The 20,420-nt window shown below is 43.1% G+C and overlaps 1 protein-coding gene across 7 annotated transcripts in view; it reads right to left on the bottom strand.

Moving 5' to 3' along the window:
- si:dkey-237h12.3 (teneurin-3) overlaps positions 1-20,420 on the bottom strand; it is a 208,992-nt gene that overhangs the window by 64,820 nt on the left and 123,752 nt on the right. For 4 of the 7 annotated variants that reach the window (XM_036127293.1, XM_012876933.3, XM_036127294.1 and 1 more), the window contains 8 exons: positions 18,800-19,010; positions 17,684-17,785; positions 15,281-15,475; positions 13,603-13,803; positions 6,155-6,340; positions 3,616-3,636; positions 2,158-2,181; positions 35-181 (listed from right to left, as the gene is read on the bottom strand). In XM_036127293.1, the coding sequence (XP_035983186.1) occupies positions 35-181; positions 2,158-2,181; positions 3,616-3,636; positions 6,155-6,340; positions 13,603-13,803; positions 15,281-15,475; positions 17,684-17,785; positions 18,800-19,010 (1,087 nt within the window). The remainder of the gene's footprint in view (positions 1-34; positions 182-2,157; positions 2,182-3,615; positions 3,637-6,154; positions 6,341-13,602; positions 13,804-15,280; positions 15,476-17,683; positions 17,786-18,799; positions 19,011-20,420) is intronic. The other 3 variants (XM_021323763.2, XM_012876934.3, XM_021323761.2) reach the window with 2 other exon arrangements.

The raw sequence follows: 20,420 nt of genomic DNA, 5'->3' as shown, positions 1-20,420 counted from the left end.
TTCTGACTGGTTGTAGCCGTTTGCGTCCTCCTACCTCCCTCGTTATCCTTGCCGTCAGAGCAGAGCGTCTCGGTGGCCACGTCGCAGCCGAGCCCCCTCCACCCGGACTGGCAGATGCAGTGCCAGACGTTCTGGTCCAGGACGCACCTCCCGTTGTTGTTGCACAACCCGGGGCAGCCGTCTGTCAACGCGTTGCGCAGGAGGGGGGGGCGGGAGGGCGGGGGAGCGGCGGCCAGGGCCGAGCAAACGAGGGAAAGAAGGAGACAGGTGAGGGAGGAGTGAGGAGACAAGAGCAGAAGAGGGCATGTGAGAGTGGAAACGGGGGAAGAAGAGGGGTAAAAATGATAGAAGACAGAAGTGAGTGAACATACAGTATGATACACCTCTGACAGGACTGGGGGGGGGGGGGGGGGGTGAGAAGTTACGGTCGTTTCACATGAGTTAAAGGGGCAACGACTGAGTAAAGTAAAGAGGGTGAAACATTTCACCTGCTGCTAGTAGAATCATGGGAGATTCTGCGGAGACTGGAGAGTAATTTTCTTATTAATGTTGTTTCATTTGTATTTAGTAAGAATCTCTATTATTTTAATTGGTTTAAAGCTGTAAACAGAGTTCCTGCATATTGTTGTAAAAAATCATGACTTTCACAAACTCACACTTCAATGGATGGATGAATGGATGATGGATGGATGGATGGATGGATGATGGATGGATGAATGACTGAACAAATGAATGAATGGATGGATGAATGAATGGATGACTGAATGGATGGATGAATGAATGAATGGATAGATGAATGAATGAATGAATGAATGATATATGGATGGATGGATGAATGGATGGATGGATTAATGGATGGATGGATGGATGGATGGTGGATGGATGAATGGACGGTGGATGAATGAATGAATGGATGGATGGATAGATGAATGAATGAATGAATGATATATGGATGGATGGATGAATGGATGGATGGATTAATGGATGGATGGATGGATGGATGGATGGATGGTGGATGGATGAATGGACGGATGGATGGATGGTGGATGGATGAATGGACGGTGGATGAATGAATGAATGGATGGATGGATAGATGAATGAATGAATGAATGAATGATATATAGATGGATGAATGGATGGATGGATTAATGGATGGATGAATGAATGAATGGATGGATTAATGGATGGATGAATGAATGAATGGATGGATGGATGGATGAATGGATGAATGAATGAATGGATGATATATGGATGAATGAATGGATGGATGAATGGATGAATGAATGAATGAATGGATGGATATATGGATGAACGAATGAATGGATGATATATGGATGAATGAATGGATGGATGAATGAATGGATGGATGAATGGATGAATGAATGAATGGATGGATATATGGATGGATGGATGAATGAAGTAATGGATGGATGAATGAATGGATGATGAACGGATGGATGGCTGATCTTGTGACCAATGGGAGAGCCAGCAGCGATCTGAAGGATGAAGCTTCTTCCTGAGTTTTCCGGAGCCGTAAATCTGCGACCCGTCTCCAAACTGCGCAGGAACTTTGTGCACAGCCGAGCCGGAGGAGGCCGGCCGTCCTTCGCTCGGCGTTTCAGCCGCTCTGCCCGCAGACATTCAGCAGGAGCAGCGCTCAGCAGACGTTGGCAACACTCATGTGAAGTAACAGCAACATCAGAGGGAGAAGGGAGCAAATATGTAAATAGGGGGAAGAAAAGGAAGGAGGGGTCAAGAGTCTGCACATTTACAGAAAACAGTGCACTTGCTGCCAGATCGCATTCCTTCTAATGGAGGGGGAAGACAGGGAGCCGGAACATGACTAAACCACACCAGTTCTGGGCGTTTAATCTGGCAGACACAGGGAGTTACGACAGTGGTGGAGGGGGGTGGGGGGTGGGGGGGTGGTAGGAGAAGGGACGTACCGTCTCTGTGAGACTGGTTCAGACGGACAGGAGATGAGGGGTCGTGTGGGGGTGGTGGTGGTGGGGGTGGGGGGGGGAGCAGGATCACAGCAGAAACATTATGATCGACTCGGACATAAAACAGGTGTATATACGCCGTGCTAGGAGAGACAGAGAGCAGGGAGGGATTGCTCATGACAATCTCCCTTGTGGGGGTAGTGGTTCAATTTACCTTTATATCCTATCTTGACTGCTCCTATTACACATCCGAGGAAAGGGAAACATTTGGAAAAGAAAATTACTTATCTCTGCGGTGGCAGTGTGCTCAGACTGGCAAACACATTTACTTAGAGTGAGTTGCAAAAAAGAAAGCGTGGAAACGGCGTCTGGCACAGAGCCGCCGTGGAACGCGGCTGCAGACGCAGCTCTGCAGGTCGCTGCCTGCAATGCTGTGGTACTCACCGCCGTTTAGCTGGTGTCTGACCTCAACCTCCCCACTCTGCTACGTAAGTCAAAGTTTTCACGATGCTTGTTAATACTAAGCCTGAGTGAAGGCATACAGGTGCATCTCAGTTCATTAGAAAAGACTCATTTATTAGGGAAGATCCAAGATCCACTCTCAGATTTAGGTGCAGCGCTCGCAGAGGGATCGTTTTATGAATATATGGGTTACAGGTGCGGAAAAAGTCCAATTTCACCTTCTCAGAAAATTTCAATATGACATAAGTCCAATAAAATTAAATTAAATTCAACAGAGAAAAGTTACGCTATGTGGTGATCAATCACAGAAAAATGAAAAAAATGCTGACTTGACATTTGCATATACTTTATATGCTGCTTATTGAGACACTGCTTCAAGCATATTCATAAAAAGTTTAGTGGAAGGAAAAAGTGTGGTCAGGGTAAGGTGCCCGAGCAATGACCTCCTGTCCAATTCCTCGTTTCAAAAGGGAGAAAATTGAAGTTCTGGAGGTTTGGAGGAGGAGTGGAGAGGCACAGGAGCCAAGCGGCCTGGTGTCCAGAGGGAAGATGCCGCAGTCAGCGATGATTCTGGGAGCCATGTCATCCGTAGCTGCTGGTCCACCGTGTTTTATTAAATCCAGAGCCGGCGCCGCCGTCTACCAGGAAATCTTAGAGCTCTTCATGCCTCCCTCTGCTGACAGGCTTTATGGAGGCGCTCGCTTCATTCCCCCGCAGGACCGGGCCCCTGCCCACGCTGCCAACAGTCCTAATATCCTCCACACAGCGCTGATGAAGTGATTCACACCAGGAGATCCAGTCTAATATCGGGTGCATACACTGCACCGCACAGGGACGTACTTTTAGGCACGATTTCTACAGTAAAACTCTTTATTTATTGCTCTTATGCTCTAATTTTCTGAGAAACTGAATGTCGTGTTTTTTTATTAGCCATAAAACCTGAATTATTAAAATAAAAATTAAAACGGCTAAACAGTTGCACCTATTGACTTTAAAAAGGTGTTAATGATATTCTAATTTATTGAGGTTCACCTGTATGACCAGTGTTAATGAAAGAGAGGGAAGATGCACGTTCACCAGTTACCTGCTTTAAAGGGTTCACATTTTTAAGCAAAACATGGCTGTTCAGTTTGATTAAAATAAAAAAAAAAATCATCCACATAAAGATATATGTTTTACAAAAAAAAAACAAAAAAAAGTGTATTTTTACCTGAAACTCTGGAATCCAAGGCTACAGGTGTGAGCCGAGACGCAGTCGGAAAGAGACAGAGAGGGAGGCAGACAAAGAAACATGAAATAAAGAAGAGAATGGATGTAAGGAGGAGTTAGGCAAAGGAATGTGTTTAGAAATAAATAAAAAGTAACTCTGTGAGCGAGAAGGAGACAGAAAACAGCAGCTACTGTTAGGGACGTTGCTCGGTAGTTCAGCAGAAGCAGTGAGAAACTTTTTTAAATGAAGCTGAAGTAATTCACAGCAATAATAAATGTCCTCATGGTTGAAAGGGCCTTGGTTCGTGAAGATATTTCTGTTTCTGAAAACCAACAGAAATCAATTCTGCAGCTTGTGTTGGGTAAACCGAAGCCTTTGTTAACAGCTCTCCATCTGCTTTTTTTTTATTCTCCTTTCTTATTTAATACGCGCAGTTTGTCTCCTCTTTGTCTTTGGACCACGTGAATCCGTTTCATCCGGGTCTGCATCAAATCGCTCCGCCGTCTGCTTGTCAGCGTGCGTACGTACGGAGTCCACTGCTTCTCTGCTTTTATTTTATTTTATTTTTTTTCTCCATTTCTTTCGCCGTCTCCCCTTCGGCGATTTTACGCCGGGGCCGAATCAAAAACACCTTAGCAGCAAAGCGCAGTGCTGAGAAAGCGGCGGACAATGGGATAAGCCTTGCATATAAAACAGGATCTGGATGCTTGTGAAAAAGAATGACCAAGGAAGTGCTCCATTCAGGCGCTGACCATGTAATGTGATTAAAAGGCGCTTTGTGCAAATGGCAGTTATTCAGAGTTTGAAAGACAAACTAAGCTCCCGGTTCCTTTAAGAAAAGGTAGCGCGCAGCCTATTCATGGGAGTCCAAAGCATGGAGTTACTTTCCTGACGGGAGCCTTGAAGAGAAGAAAAGAAAAGGGAAAATGGATGACGTGCAGAGGCGGCCCCCGAGGAGGGAGAGATTAATAAGATCAGGAATGTGACCCTTCCAACAACTCCCTCACTGCAGCCTCCTCTCCCCTCAGAGGTGGACCTGCGCTGCAGGGACCCGCTTGCTTGAGAGAGAACTTGTAGATACATAATTAGGACTCGAGAGTTTGGAGGGCCAGGTCCTTTTTTGTTTCCGTGGTGGAGAGGCAGGCGGATGACACTTGGGAGAACGGTGTTTGAGGCGGCGTGTCAGGGTTTAACTACAGGACCTTTGACAGAGGGTAAGATGTGGAGGAAGCTGGAGCTAAAGGTCAATAAGAAGTGGCATCTCAGAACTCATTATCCTCATTAATGCCAGGTGAAGCGCTGCTATTTTGGAAAAAAACGGATATTCCAAAGAGGCCTAGCCACGGTTTGTGGCTCCCTTAATACCTGCCCTCCACTCACTAATACAGAAACCCCACTCCAGCGGTCTAAAAGGTGGAATACATACATCTTTTATAGAAATTACAAAGTTAATATGTGGTTCTTTTTAAAGGAAGCGTGTCGCGAGTGAAAGAAAAGAGAGTCACGGCCGACCCAAAGAAGCTAACACCCGTTTTCTGTTTGGAAACGTCTCAGTGCGCATCAGTTTCTTTCATTGAAGCTGCGCCTTGCAGATGCAGGACGACCTCAGCAGAGAAGATATTTCCAGACGGATCAGCGAGTCATCGCCTATAGAAAAGGAGAAACCGGGCAGCTAATAGGAAGCGTAGCCGGGAGCGTGATGCTGGTGACATGGCTCTTCACCCAGGGTGCCTCTGGGTCTGCAAGAGGCTCAAGCTTTAGAAAAACACAAAGCTCCGTGACTATTATGGCCGAATGAGATTTTACTGCATATTTCCAGGTCAGTGGCCACGCCTCTGTGCACTTTAATAAAAAAATAAGGCCTTATGCTGCTTATTTAAGACGCCAGACTACATTTCTGAGTGTTTTCTAAAAGAATCTGATTTGCAGTTTCCTCCTCTGGTTACATTTGATTGTGGATTATTCTACGCTGCTAATAAACTTTTTAACTTTATGCTTTTTTTTAATCAATCAACGCAACCCTAAATTAGTCAAGCATGACAACTGAAACACTTGTCGTGTATTTCAGGGAAACCAGGACTGAAACGTTCTGCCTGACTTCAGACTCTTGTAAAAACCAAATGAATAAATAAAATTAGGAACCAGGTTTTCAGGTTTGTTTATTTTTCAAATCTTGTCTCATTTCATTCTGGTGAATGTGTGTCTGCATAATATAAGAAATAACTGCTGATGCATATGATACCAATTAAGCCTTTAAGGTTGTTAAACTCTGGCCAATGAAGAAGCTTTGGGTACTTTATTATTTAAAATATTTAGACAATTACTCAACGTCTTAATGAATTTCTGTGAGTCTGACGGACAACTCCTTCACTGATTGGTTCAGTTTTCCCTGGAATCTGGCTTTGAGAAGCAAAGGTCCATCTGTCATTAACAAATGGTTCATTTTTAGAGTGTGCTGCTGAGAATGCAGACATGGGGGACTTTCCTCTGGGGCTCTCGGGGAAGCATGCATAGGTGTGTGTGTGTCGCCGCGGCTCACCGATGGTGCAGTGCTCGCCCGTCCAGCCCTGGTGGCAGTCACACTTGCCCTCTCGGCAGACTCCGTGGTCGATGCAGCGGGGGTGACAGTCCCTCTGCTCGCATTCTGGTCCCGCCCAGCCTTCCTCGCAGTGACACGCGCCTCCGATGCAGGAGCCGTGGGGACCGCAGTCCACCACACACACCTCTGTTGCAGAAAGCAGAGCCGTTAAAACATGCATCTTCTGTTCTGTGAACCCCCCCCTCCTCCTCCGCCCCGCTTCCTGTATTCTTTTTTTTCTCCAGTCTGTATATTTATGCATCTGCCAGTGCAGAAAAAAACTCTCTCTGATATTTGCTCAGAAGTGTTTGCTCCCAAACTGGGCCAACAAGTTCAACAGTAAACAGAATCTGTTTTCAACACTTTCTCCGTAAAGCGCTTTATGATAAATTCTGACTATAAGCTGCTGCCGCTGAAATGCCTGATACCATTTAATGTGACCAACAATTATTTTGGCTTGCTACATTTTTATATGCAATATTTTTACATGAAAGACTTCAAATCCCGACTGGTCTCACAACGTTTTGATCTCAGAGGATTTCTTTTTCTTTTTTTTTTTCTCAGATATGGAGCGGTGCAGATATATTCATACTCTGTGGACTTTTTCACATTTGGTCATTTTACCACCACAAACTCCAGCGTATTCTAATGCGATTCTATGTGAAAGACCAACACAACAAAGCCACGACCGTTAAATGCAAATAAAAGCATGATTTTTATACGTTAATTTAATAAAACACTGGAGAATCCATCGGTTTGCTTCCACTTTATAATTTTTCACAACGGGTTGTTGATTCATGATATGAAATCTCAAGAAAGGTGAGAGGTTTGATGATTGTGGATCTGGCAAAAAGTGAAAAATACTTCTGCAGATATCATCCTAAATCTGACCAATCTGGTGTTGGCATATTCAACCAGAACACTCAATACATTTTCACCAAAACTAGTTATTTAAAAAGAAAAACTGCATAACTTTTGCTCCAAACAGTGGGAATGTTAGCCAAAATAAATGCATTTCGATCAGTTAGACCCTGGAATTAAGGAAATGTCTCTGTAGCACAATGCAGCCGACTGAAAAGTGCCAATTTCACACAAACAGAATAAAATCTCAAAGAAAACATTAAAACGAAGCATACTGTTTTCTAATAGTGGAAGAATGAAGCTTTCAGACTTAAGGCCTGAATTATCTTATCAACAAACTGCTTCAGTCCTTCTAACAAGTGCCTGTCATCTCCAAGTGTTTACAACATACATTAAGCATTTGTCTCAATAACTACCCTTGAATAAAATAGATAAAAACATGCTGTTATTTGTGCTTCTTTCACAATTTTAATGCTCGACTATTTTCACGGCTTGCATTATTTATTTATCAGTGCAGCGCTATTAAAACGAAACAAAACCTGTCTACGTCTAAAAAGCTCGTAGGAATGAAGAACTGCAATTACTGTATGCTGAAAAACTTCCTAAATAAGTACTCGAAGAAATTATGAAGCCCCGATTGCCTCGTCTTAACAGACGGAGGCTGGGTTCCTTTGTCTCGACTCAGAGACGTGTAATGAACGTGTTTTCTTACAGTCCTGCAAACACAACAGCAGCTGCTGCAGATATGCGCCGTCTTCCGAAAATCGACACGATTGGATCTATTGTTGGTAAGGAATCAGAATTCTTCCTGTTAAAACTAATGCTCGACAAGCTGCTTCTGCTCTTACGGGAGACGGAGGAGCAGAAAACCAGAGTTTCAATCAAATCTTTTGAACGGAGATGTTTGCTGTAAAAAAAAAGCTTCAGGAAACACACATACATACATATACATATATATATATATATATATATACATATATATATATATATATATATATATATATATATATATATATATATATATATATGTACAGCCAAGATAACCTCAGTAAGTAAATGAAAAAGCTGTTTTTCCAAGTAATGATTTTATTTCCAACCAAACCTGTCTGACAACATGGAATGGGCTGAAATGTAACAAAAAGCAACAAATCTTGTCCTGATCCAGAGGAATATAAAAAGAGAGACACAAAGCCATTGACATTTTTCTGTCCAGAAAGGATTACAAGGCCCTTTTCAAGTCTTTTCAAGGCTCCAGGGAAGCACAATGAGAAACGTTATCCGTGAGCGGAGAACAGAGGTGAACCTTCCCGGGAGGGCCGGCTACCAGAATGACACCAGAAGTGCATCAAGGACTCATCCTGGAGGTCAGAGAAGAACCCAGAACACCTAAAGCTCTGTCACTGTTAAGGTCCGCGTTCACCATTCAGCCTGAACAAAGAAAGTGGAGAAAAATGGACTCCATGGCAAAGTTTCAGGGCCAAATTAAACCAAATTAAAGATATTGGTCCAGCTCACATTTACAGAAAAAGCATCTTGATGATCCCTGAGACCTTTGGGAAAGTATTCTTTAGACTGACGAGACAAAAGCCAAGCGTGGTGGCATGCTGGTCTGCTTCAGGGTGTGGACGACTGATGGAATCAGGATCTCTCCTCCCTAACAGAAAACCCTAAAGGTGAATATCAGGTCATGAGTTTGTGACCTCGGGCTAAAGCACGCCTGGGTCGTAACGCAGGACAATGATCCAGAGAGATCCAGCAAGAACGTCTCTGATTGGCTAATAAAAAATTAATTAATGCCAGTGTGGCCTTGCCCTAGTCAGTGTCCGGACTATTAAGTTCAGTGTGAATCAATAAAACATCATTATGTTATTAGGAAATTAGGTTGGTGATCTGAAACATTAAGTATGACAAACAGAGAAAAGAAGGAAGGGATTTGGACGGGGGGGGGGATACTCAGGACCTCCAGTATGCTCCTAAACTCAGGGTGTCTGCAGGAAATGTGTGCATCCCCCAAAGGGGAAAGTTTTTAGACTACTTAGCATATCGACTTGAGAGAAAGTAAATGAAGTGGAATTATTGTGCAGCTCACAATCCGACAGGCCAAGAATGAGGTAGCCCCTCGTTTTCCTCACGGTTTCTTCTTTATTCCCATCCAGCCTCGCTGTTTTGCCCTCACTCATCCCCTTCACCGAGGCTTTTTTGACTGTCTGTCTCCTCCAGCTCCCTGAATGGAGTTTTTCTTCGATTGAGGGACCTTGGATGGTTCTGATTAAGCTGAGCAGACACTGTAGAATATTAAGCATGCCTCTGGAGGGAAGTCATTTAATTCCAAAGGAATACCTCCTTCTCATAGAATCTATGCAATCAATTTTTCATTAGTGCAAAAGTGTTTATCTGCCTTTAACATGCCCCTGACTCGAGCTGGATGGGGGTTGTGGGCGGTCGATCCATGCTACAGCTTGTTAATTAAAGTTTATTTAATTGAAGAAGAACCGCAGCATTAATTACTAAGGAATCCTCCACCCAGCCAGATGGGTAAACTCCCCAATTCTCGGACCGCGGCAAAGCCAGACTTATCGGTTCGGCGATTGACGAGACGTCCTGCTGCGCAAGTGGATTTGTTTGAGATTTTTTGAACACTTTAAAAGAATTGGAAATTACTTCGTATGTAAGAAAAAGAAAACTAAATGAAGTGGGACACAAAAGAAAAACGTCTTGTTCGCTAACACAATCATTCTTTGTTCCTGGGCACCATCCAAACTGGCTACACGCTGCTTCAGAGGAAACTGTTATTTAAAAAAAAAAAAAAAACGCACCATCCCGATGCATTTAAGCTTTGATTTTCAGAACTTTCAGCCCCAGAGAGAGAAACACGTAGGTCTTTTAAAAGTGAGCGAAACAGACAGAAACTTCTGCTTTTAATTGTTTGACTCGGCATGTGTTCGTCTTCGGATGCAGCCCGCAGAGAAGGAGTCATCTCTGCGAGGGGAAACGGCGCATAAATCACCTGATTCTCAGGTAGCAGACGGGAGGGGCCAGCCTTTGAACTAACAACGCACCTACCTGCGTGGAAAGACAGAACCCATGGAATACAAAGGTGGTGACGAAGAAAGGAAGACAGAAATGTCTCCTTTTCTTCACGACACACAAGAAGCTGCTACCAAAAGACACTTTCAAAGAAAAAAATGTCACTAATCTCTCAGTCCATAAATGCAAAGGCAGAGCAAATCCCCCGGTTCAGAAGGATGGCAGTATGGAAGTCATGGCTTTGTTATTAACACATGTTGTATGTGTTGATCACAAAGCTCTAAGAGCGCGATCACACCCGCTGTATGACTTAATTAGTTCAAAACATATTCAGCTGGGTGCTTCTATAGGGTTTCAATTGAGGGGAACTATTAATATGTAAAAGATGTCACAGGTTCAGTCGACCTGTTTCTCAACGACACAAAGAGCCTCCTGGTTCTGCTTAAATCAGAACGTTTATTTTATTTTCATCAACATCACAGCTTATCGTCAGAAGTGACCAGGAAGAGCATCAAAAAGCAGCAGGTCACTTATTCGCACATTTTCTACTCGTGTCCTTCCAGATTTTCTCCAGTTTGGAATGTTATTTACTGTAGATTTTCCATCCCTGCCTGTTGTTATTCTCTGTCCTTGGTTGGAGCACTTTAATCTGCTGAAGTATGACAGACTATGACTCCCAATCAAAGTAAAGTGCCAGAGGAAGGTCCTGCCGGTGAGTATTTTCACTGTTGTCGCATCACAGCACACCAGCAAATCTGGGAATGTTTAGTCTTCTTTGAGCTTCACCTCTAAAAAGGAAAGCGATGCTCATCGGAGAACAATTTCTATCACTGAAAACCTCAACATTTAGTCAGAAGAAAATGTGACTATAGGTCTGCTTTGACTCTGTTCTGTACAGCAAATGTTCTCAGTAATGTGGCCCCATTCGCATTAATTACTGCATCAGATTATTTACAGACCGTGATACCGTCACCCATTAAAGCGGCTTTTAATCCTGCTGGGTATTTTGGCCGGTACCAAGTCCTGCTGGAAAACAAAGCCGCCATAAAACATGTCAGCAGAAAGAAGCATCAAGTTTCCTCCAAACGTCGCCAGCAGACATTTTAAATCGACTCTGGACCAACACCAGCAGATGACATGGCTGCCCAAATCATTGCTGACTGTGGAGACCTCAGAGACAGCATGGGTTCTCAGCCCTCCCACACTTTCTCCAGACTCTCAGATCTGGACTTCCAATTATGCAAAATAGACTTTTCTGTGAAATTAAGAATTTTGAGTTTGGTTCTCGTTCGTCAGGGTAGGGCGTTTCAGATGTTCTCTCTGTTTCGCTCCTGGATACATCAGCATTGCTTCACAATCATCTCAAGGCAGACATAATCCCTGCCCTGCTTTCCTCCTTCCACTAAACGTTCCAACAACATGCCTGCATGTAGCAATCTGTCAACAACCAGCTTCTTCAACAATGACCAATGTAGCTGACCAGTCAGCTGTTTTCTCTTTGATAGTTTAAATTATAATGTTTTACATCAGAAATCCTTTTCTGGTCTTATGTAAAAGTACAATTTCTAATAAACAGACTTTGGGGTTTTCTTTAAGCTATAAGCCATAATCAGCTGAGTGAATAGAAATGAATGCCTGAAACGTTACAGTCTGTGTGTATTGATGCCATTTACAAGTTCCGTTCGTTTGAACCGAACTTCTAAAATAAATGAACCTTTCAACGATTTTCAAAGTTATTTGAGTTGAGCCCGTATGAAGGAACAAAGATACGTCCCTAAGGCGGGAGCGGAGCACCTCACGGCAGACGGCTCCTTCTCACGGCTGACAGAGTCAGGGACAAAAAGATAGAAACTTCTAAAGAACGCAGAGAGGAAAGGTGGAACCGAGCAGCAGCCACATTAAAGGCCCAGACCGGTGATGAGTATCATTCACAGAGCCGTCTCTCCTCACTTCTCCTGTTTGTCCAGCAAACCTTCCAAGCAGGAGAGACTCTCAGACGCAAACATTTGTCTTCTAAAAAAACCCAAGGAAAGCATTCTGCGTTGGATTTGTTTTCAGTGCTCGCCCTCAGATTACTTTCTCACCTCCTGTTGAGCCAAAAGACATCTAAAACTGTTCTTGTCTGAATAGGAGGAGCACGCTATATTGTTCTGAGTGGATTTTGGGGGAAAAAAATGGACAATTGTTAAAATGTTCAAGCCAATCATGCATTGGAAGTGTTTCCCTGCTTATTTGTTTGACTGAGGATGAGGAACCTCCTATAGGAAGTGAGAACGGCGCTGTAACGGTAAAGAAAACTTTACTTCACGCTGCCATTGATCATTATGGCTGCAGGCACACACTATTAGTGGGACATCATAAATGAGTAATCTTGTTGCTTCCTTATGGGGGAAAAAAAAAAATCAGAAAGAAATCTGGTATATGATTGATTCGAGCCTTTCTTTCCAAATTGTCGCACATTAATTCCAGAAAATAAATTATCTGTCGAGCTCACTAAATTATATTTTAAAACCAGAGATGATGAATACCTGAAACCGTGATTTTTTTCTTTTCTAGTTTTTAATAATCGCTTTAAAGGAACCCATATGTCACCATCATCGGCGTCATAATTTCATCAGGACTTCTGCTGCCAAGATGAACAATCGTGCCTTAACTTTCCTAATAAGACACCCACACGTGGTCCCACTGTGCTGCAGCAGACGAGTGTTATTTCAACTCCCAGCCTGTTAGTAAAGGCATATACGTCTGCCGTTAGGGGGGACCCTGGTGTCTGGCGCAGCGAGGGGGGAGTTTGTTTGGAATAAACACGGAGGAACGTGGCGCCAATTACTTGCTAGCGTGGCTGACACATTACCCAAGGAAACAGTAAGAAAGACATAACACAGCAGATCTAACCGCGCTGATTGCTGGCAACTTGTTGGTGCAGGAAGACATCATAGCTCAATCATCAATAAAAAAAAAGGCATGGATGGTGGGGAAAAAGGCAGCAGATTCATTTCTGTGAAGCTTAATGTTTCATTTAATTTAGCCGTATGTGTGTGTGTGTGTGTGTGTGTGTGTGTGTGTGTGTGTGTGTGTGTGTGTGTGTGTGATCTGCGATCCTCTAACTTTCTGCCTCCAGTGATTGCATCGAAAAAAAGTTTAAAGACACCAGAACTGTCAAGTTTAATTAAATACTAAAATTTAATTACAGCTGAGGCTCTTGATGAACAATTGAGTCACTCAACAGGAAAGAGAGAAAAAAAAAAAGTACTGAACTATTCATCTGAGAATCAATAATTTCCCACATTGGAGCTAGAAGGTCAAACATAACTAGCTGTAATTCTTGGGTTTTTAATTGCCGAGCTTCTTTGAATAGCCGTGTAAATTATTTATTCACATTAATTACACAAATATGCTGTTTTAAAGATCTTATCCTGGGTTTAAGGAGAGCGTTTTCTCATTTGGCTGACGGAGGCGAGCAGCGGCAGAATTAACAGAGTAAAAACATCCGGGTGCTGCGTGTCGGCATGGTTTCTGACCTATGGAGCAGTCGGCTCCTGTCCACTTGGCCTCGCAGACGCAGCTTCCCGTGTCGGTGTTGAACGTGCCGTGACTGGAGCACTGCTCCGGACAAGTGCTCTTCAGAATCTCGCAGCTGATCCCTCCCCATCCCGGGTTGCAGTGGCACTCGCCGTGATGACAGGCTCCGTGACCGGAGCAGGTCGGGTCCACGCAGTCGACTGCAGACACACACCGAGGGCGACAGCTATGTCACTTTACCACTTCTGGATATAAACATATTTATTTAGCCTGGGCCACTCTGAATCTCTCACACAGCCTAAAACCACTTTTAGAGAGGAAAAGCTTGAGAGCGGGGTGATGGCGGCGGAGCCAAAGCCGAACATTTTGCAGGCTTTGGTTGGAGCCAATAGTAATTTTCCACCCTATGTTCAACTAGCTGCTCCACAGTGTATTATAGGGTAGCTCCAACATAGAAACAGTATAATTAGGCTCCATTATAGGCACTCTGAAACAAAGCCCAATTAGTGTCTGAGCTGATATGATCAATTACTATACTGATCTTGCTTAATAATCGCCAATTATGACCTACATAACTCACCTACTACAAACAAGAAAGAATTGACTAAAATATTCTTTCTTCCTGCGCCAGATCCCTTTGTTCTGTTGTTTCTAGGTTTGTAAGGACACTGATAATAATAATAATAATAATAATAATAATAATAATAATAATAATAATAATAATAATAATAAGTCACTTCTTTCAGGATTAATACACTGTGCAATAATCCTGAAAGAAGTGACTTTTGCTGCTACTACACCCGAATATATGTCAATACACACGCGTATAAGCCACAGTGAATGTACAGAAGACATCGTCTGCCTTATTTCTTTTTGTATTTTTCTTTTTTTTCTTTTTCTTACCTACTCCTTTTGATCCATGGTATAACGAGGACACACTGTATATATTTGATGCACCTCGTCCTACTTGACTCTTTCTTCCTATGACTACTGATTACTGAGCCGATGTGACATGTGAATTTCTCCAATGTGAGACCAATAAAGCCTATCTTATCTTATCTTATCTTAATAATAATAATAATAATAATAATAATAATAATAATAATAAGGAGCTTTTTCCCAGCAGTCTAAGAGCTACAAGTGCGGCTCATTTCTTCAGTGCTTCTTCACTCCAAAGGAAACCTCAACATATTCATTAGTGAACTCAATAGCTTTACCATGTAAGGTCAACAACTCCCACATGTAAATCTGAGCTGATAATTGCCTTTTATCTGCATGCAGATCAATAAAGTTAAATGCAATGAAGTGAAAGGGGTGGAGGTGGGAGGGGAGGCTGACAAGCGAGAGGAAGCAGCTCATTCCTAACAGAGGAACAGATGCCACAAACTGATTGATTTTCACAGGTGTCATCGTCTGCGGAGGCCTCTGGTAGGTGACTGCAGCAGCAGCAGCAGCATCAGCAGCAGGCAAAGCACAATCTGTTCAGGCTTGTGCCCCGATGAGGTCTTAACACTTAGAGAGAGTTAATTTATACGCACAATATCAATACCAACATCCACGGCATTATCCGCTCAGCGGAGTCGAAAACACCGATTGTTTCACTAGCAGAATAAGTCGATTTCCCCAGAGCATCACAGACAATTGTGCTGCATCGGAGTTTCTCTCTCTCCGGGTTACCTTGATCACAGTTGGCTCCTTTGTGGCCGGTGTTGCACACACAATTTCCCGCCACGCAGAGTCCGTGTCCCCCACACTGAGGGTCGATGCACTGGGTGGCGGGGACGTCGCACTCGGTGCCCTTCCAGCCGCTGTAGCACTGACAGCGCCCCCTGGTGTACTGGCCATTCCCGCTACAGAGCACGGGGCAGGCGGCTGTGGAGAAAATCAGGTGTGAAGAGATCAAATTATCACTAGATCATGTTTTATTTCTTTTGGATGAAACCAGCGTCTTTATATACCTGCAGCATTTCTCACAGAGATGCAGCACTCATTTTTTATTCAGGAGGCCAGAACCGTGACCAACCATTCAGCTTTTCACTATGATTGGCCCTGACAGCTAAACAACTCATCACAAACAGTCTTCTTCCATGCAGATGTGGTTACATTTTTCAGTTTCATATAAAGTCAGAGACTTCTCACAAATAACAGGAAGGCTGAACGGACAACGAGAGAGAGAGCAACGTTTTAGCGTTTGAACCTCATCATGGAGGGCGATGGGTTAGAAATGTTGGCAACTTATTAGTAACAAGATAAGGAAACGATCGACATTCTGAAGAAAATAGACGGTCAACTGGATTTACCAGTCTACATTATATTCATCTCATATTCATTCTATCCATCCACCCATCCATCCCTCCGTTTATCCATCCATCCATCCATCTATCCTTCCATCCATCCATCCATCCATCCATCCATCCATCCATCCATCCATCCATCCTTCTATTCATCATTATTCCATCAATCCATCTATCCTTCCATCAATCATTCCATCATCCATCCATCCCTTTGTTTATCCATCCATTCATCATTCTTCCATTCATCAATCCATCCATCTATCCATCCATCCCTCCCTCCCTCCGTTTCTCCATCCATCCATCCCTCTGTTCACCCATTCATCCATCTATCCATCATTCTTCCATCCATCAATTCATCCCTCTGTTTATCCATCCATCCATCCTTCCATTCATCATTCTTCCATTCATCAATCCATCCATCCATCTACCCATCCATCCCTCCGTTTCTCCATCCATCCATCCATTCATCCATCTGTTCATCCATTTATCCATCTATCCATCATTCTTCCATCCATTAATCCAACCATCCATCAATCCGTCCCTCTGTTTATCCATCCATCCATCCATCCACCCATCCTTGCATCCATCCATCCATCCATCCATCCATCCATCCATCCATCCATCCATCCATCCATCCATCCATCCTTGCATCCATCCATCCATCCATCCATCCATCCATCCATCCATCCATCCATCCATCCATCATCTACCACTTATCTGAGATCGGTTCATGGGGGCAACAGGTCAACACAACAGACCAGAGCAGCATCAGCATCCGTCGGTCCATCCTACCATCACCAAAAATACTTGGACTCCATTTAAGTTTTAACATTTTATTTAGTCGACACAAATGTGTCTGTATCCAGGAGACCAGCCGACACATCTGGGAAGGAAGAATCCTTCTTCTACCTTATTGAGATATCGTTGTAGGAATTAGACAGCCAGTCAAAATTAAAGGTAAAACAGAGATGATAAACAGCTCCAACATGTAAGGGCATACTATAAAAAAAAAGCTTTACTGTGTAAATAATTTACCAAAATGAGAAGGAGAAATAAAAAATATTCCAGATGTGCAGGTAGAGGAGTAACAATTGCTTTCTATCTCCATTTTAAAGTAGGCCAAGCGCCTCGCTGGGTGAAATATTTTCAAAAATGGATGAATCTCCTACATTTGTTTCCAGCGGGATGCTCTATAGGATGGAGATGGTAAATATTTATCATATTGTTTTCAGGCTGTGATTGACTGGCTGCCTGTCCAGGGTGAACGCGGCCCCTCAGCCCGGGGCATCCAGGAGGGGCTCATGCCCCTCAGCTAAATGCTGGAATTATTTAGCAATTGGCTTAAAGGAAATTGTTGTATTTCTGTCCAGACATTCCTTGGTACTCATGAGCTCGCACAGTCTGTGAAACAAGGGGAGCTAATTTTATCAAAGGGAATTCATCCGTCAAACACAAGAAATGGAAATTGTTTGCAAATTTCCTTTTTTTATTTATTTCTGTGTGTCCTATCTGGCAGAGGAAGCCCAACAGATTTAGAGTTTTTTACTCTGTAGGCACATCAGATTCAGTTTACCTCAGTAGTATTAAGAAGGCAGCAAATAATAAAAAAAAATAAAAGAAATAGTGGAGTGAGTTAGAAAGAAAAAAATATACTTGTTGAGATTTAGGTGAAATCGGTCCATGTTAAACTTATGAGATCAATTTTCCATTAAAGGAAAACTGAGGCGATAAGCCTTAAAAAGACTGAAGGGGCCGTTTAGGGTAATTATCAAAGCTGAGCTGTTACCTCTGGAGCAGTACGGTCCTATGAATCCAGGGAAGCAGTGGCACGATCCCGACACACACTCTCCATTCCCGTAGCAGTTGTGTGTGCACTCTGTCACAGACTCTGTGGGCACAGAGGTGTGCAGCTATTAATGCATCTATGAACTATAACGCTGGAGAAAACCTTCAACAACTGCATAGTGAACAACAACAAAAAAGGTGCATGCAAGCCCGGCTTATACAATAAATAAATAAATAAATAAGCGCTAGTAGCCAGCATGGCATACAATTACAGCTGTTTGTCTGCATCCCACTAAGGTTTATGCTGCATAACGCTGCACTGCATGCTCACTGTTCCCATCTAAGCCCTCTTGAGTAAAAGCCACAAAAGTGCATTTTAAATTAGACCAAATAATTCCATGTCCTTGAGACGTTTCCCTCCCCTGCCGTCTCCTCTTCTGCTCCAGCGCCGCCCCGGCCCCGCGAATGACTGATCATGCCCACATAAGCCATGCAATCTCCTGAGTGTTTACAGCTCAAAACCTCTCTGAGTTGAAGTTAATCTGACATATCCTACAGACAGATCTTGTGTTCTTTCAACAGACCAACGCTCATAAATCGTAGCCCCGAAAGACCGGGGCCCTCATTTTGATGGGCGTTAAGAGGGCCAACTTTTATGTTATTACTTTAGCCTGTATTGGGTGTTCATTGAGCCAGTGTCAGACTCAAGCAATTTTGACCCCACACATCGATACCTTCATATTTGTGGGGCCGGATCAATGGGACTCCCCAAAGGAAAGAGAAAAGACAAACGTTAACTCAACCCGGGAGTTTTTCCTCGCCCATAACCCGCAAGGAAATTTCACAGACTTCAGAACACAGAAGAGGTTGTTAGGAGGGGGAGATCAATGCTCTGTACAATCTTGTATTATAGCGCTAAGCACAATAATCCACTGCAGTGAAATGAAGAGCTAAATTTATCTGTGCGTAGCTCAAACTTTGTGAAAACTCGCATTGCTTTTCAAATACTCCTATTCAGGCACAGCTGTTTCTGAAAATAAAATCATTGTTTTTTTCAAACACGTCATCCCCCCCCCCCGCACCCGTTAGCCCTCCCAGCAGATGTGTGTCCTCATACCCTGGATAATAGTGTTGTAGGAGACGACTTCCACGCTTCGTCCGTCGTTATAAAATGCAAAGTGCCACACCCCCGAGTCCAGGTACTGGATGAATCCCGCCTGGTGGACGGTGACCGGGTGATCTGTCCGGGCCCTGGTGTCTGCTTCGCTCAGGGTCCATTGCTCTTTGGCAATAAGCCGGCTGCCGTCCAGGAGCTCCACAAAGTCATACTGCAGACAACACACAGGCTTTTTTCAGCAAATACAGGCTGTTGTTATTTTCACGTCACACAGTAGCACAGAGGATTGAAAGACCAAAAAAGTAGGAATACTTGTTTTTTTATGTGTGTGTGTGTGTAGCATACTCTGTATGCAGCGAGTGAATTTCCCTTTGACGGCAGATATGCAAAGTTTTAATACAAGAAACAGCCAGAAGTGGATTGTGTATACATAGCAAATATTCAAGTATAATAATTGTTGATTTTCCTGTGGCAGGTATTTGGGCTTGATAGATATTGTCTGGAGAGGTGTTTGTGTGCTGATGGAACTGATATGGCTCTGAGGCAAATGCAAAAGCTACACCGCGAACTCTGATGGGAATTTAAAATGTATGACGTGCTTATTACAGTCTGTTAAATTAACCTTGACATTATGGTGCGGAAATGTTTGTAGCTGAAAGTCAGATTGCTTTACTGCCGCTTCATGTGCACGGAATGAATGATTTAAGTATGCAGTAATTCATTTAGTCTTTCCAGATTAACGCTGGCATGTGTCTAATGTTTGATATTATAATTATTAACATTGATTTCTGGGGATCAAATTATAAATGTATATACGAGTATATATGAGTATTTTCTCTTTCATGTCTGGGATTCAGCGTAATAGTTTTTCTATTTTCTATTCTCAAAAACAAAAAAAAACAGCAACATTGATTTACTGGATAAACAAAGAGTTATTCCTGCCAATGAGTAACGAGGTGCATCTGCTCTCATTGCACCTGCTCAGCAGCACCTGAACCACATTTTGACTGGAGCTGTAAAGGGTGGCAAAAAAAAAAAAACGAAAACACAGCGCGATGCATACAGTACAAACAATCCCCAAAAAGGCTGCAGGCTGCAAAGTAGCACAGCAGATGAAGACAGCAGATCCCCAGGCTAAAGCAGTTGTTAGCTACACAGATGTACTGTGTCTACACTGAAGTCTGGGGCTGGAAAAGAGTCTGTGGGCTACTAAGGAGTGTGATGCATACAGATTGGCTCTGTAGCTGCGATTTGAAAGAGAAGCAATTCAAACCCAGAGATGAGGCTGTTTGCGGCGCATTTTAAAGCGTCGTTCATTTTGAGTTTTCATATGCAGATTCCTGACAGATTTCTAACAATTCCCCACACTATGTTACAATCTACGAAGGAAAAACGTGTTTATAGAATAATTTTCACAGTTTACATAAACGTTGAGATTCTGCAGATATATAAGAGTCTGTTTATTCGAGCATGATGGCTGCCACTATAGTTGAAAGTCAACAGGGTTATTTTGACACAAGCACAGCCTGACATGAATATTAGAAAGATGCAAATCATAAAATGGAGATTTAGACAGATCTTTGCTTCAAATTTCAAGAATGTCTGACTGATTGTAAGGAGA

The sequence above is a fragment of the Fundulus heteroclitus genome, chromosome 23 (assembly GCF_011125445.2).
Source record: "Fundulus heteroclitus isolate FHET01 chromosome 23, MU-UCD_Fhet_4.1, whole genome shotgun sequence".
NCBI classification, from domain to species: domain Eukaryota; kingdom Metazoa; phylum Chordata; class Actinopteri; order Cyprinodontiformes; family Fundulidae; genus Fundulus; species Fundulus heteroclitus.
Note: the sequence above shows the minus strand (reverse complement) of the source record. Positions and strands in the feature narration are given on the sequence as shown.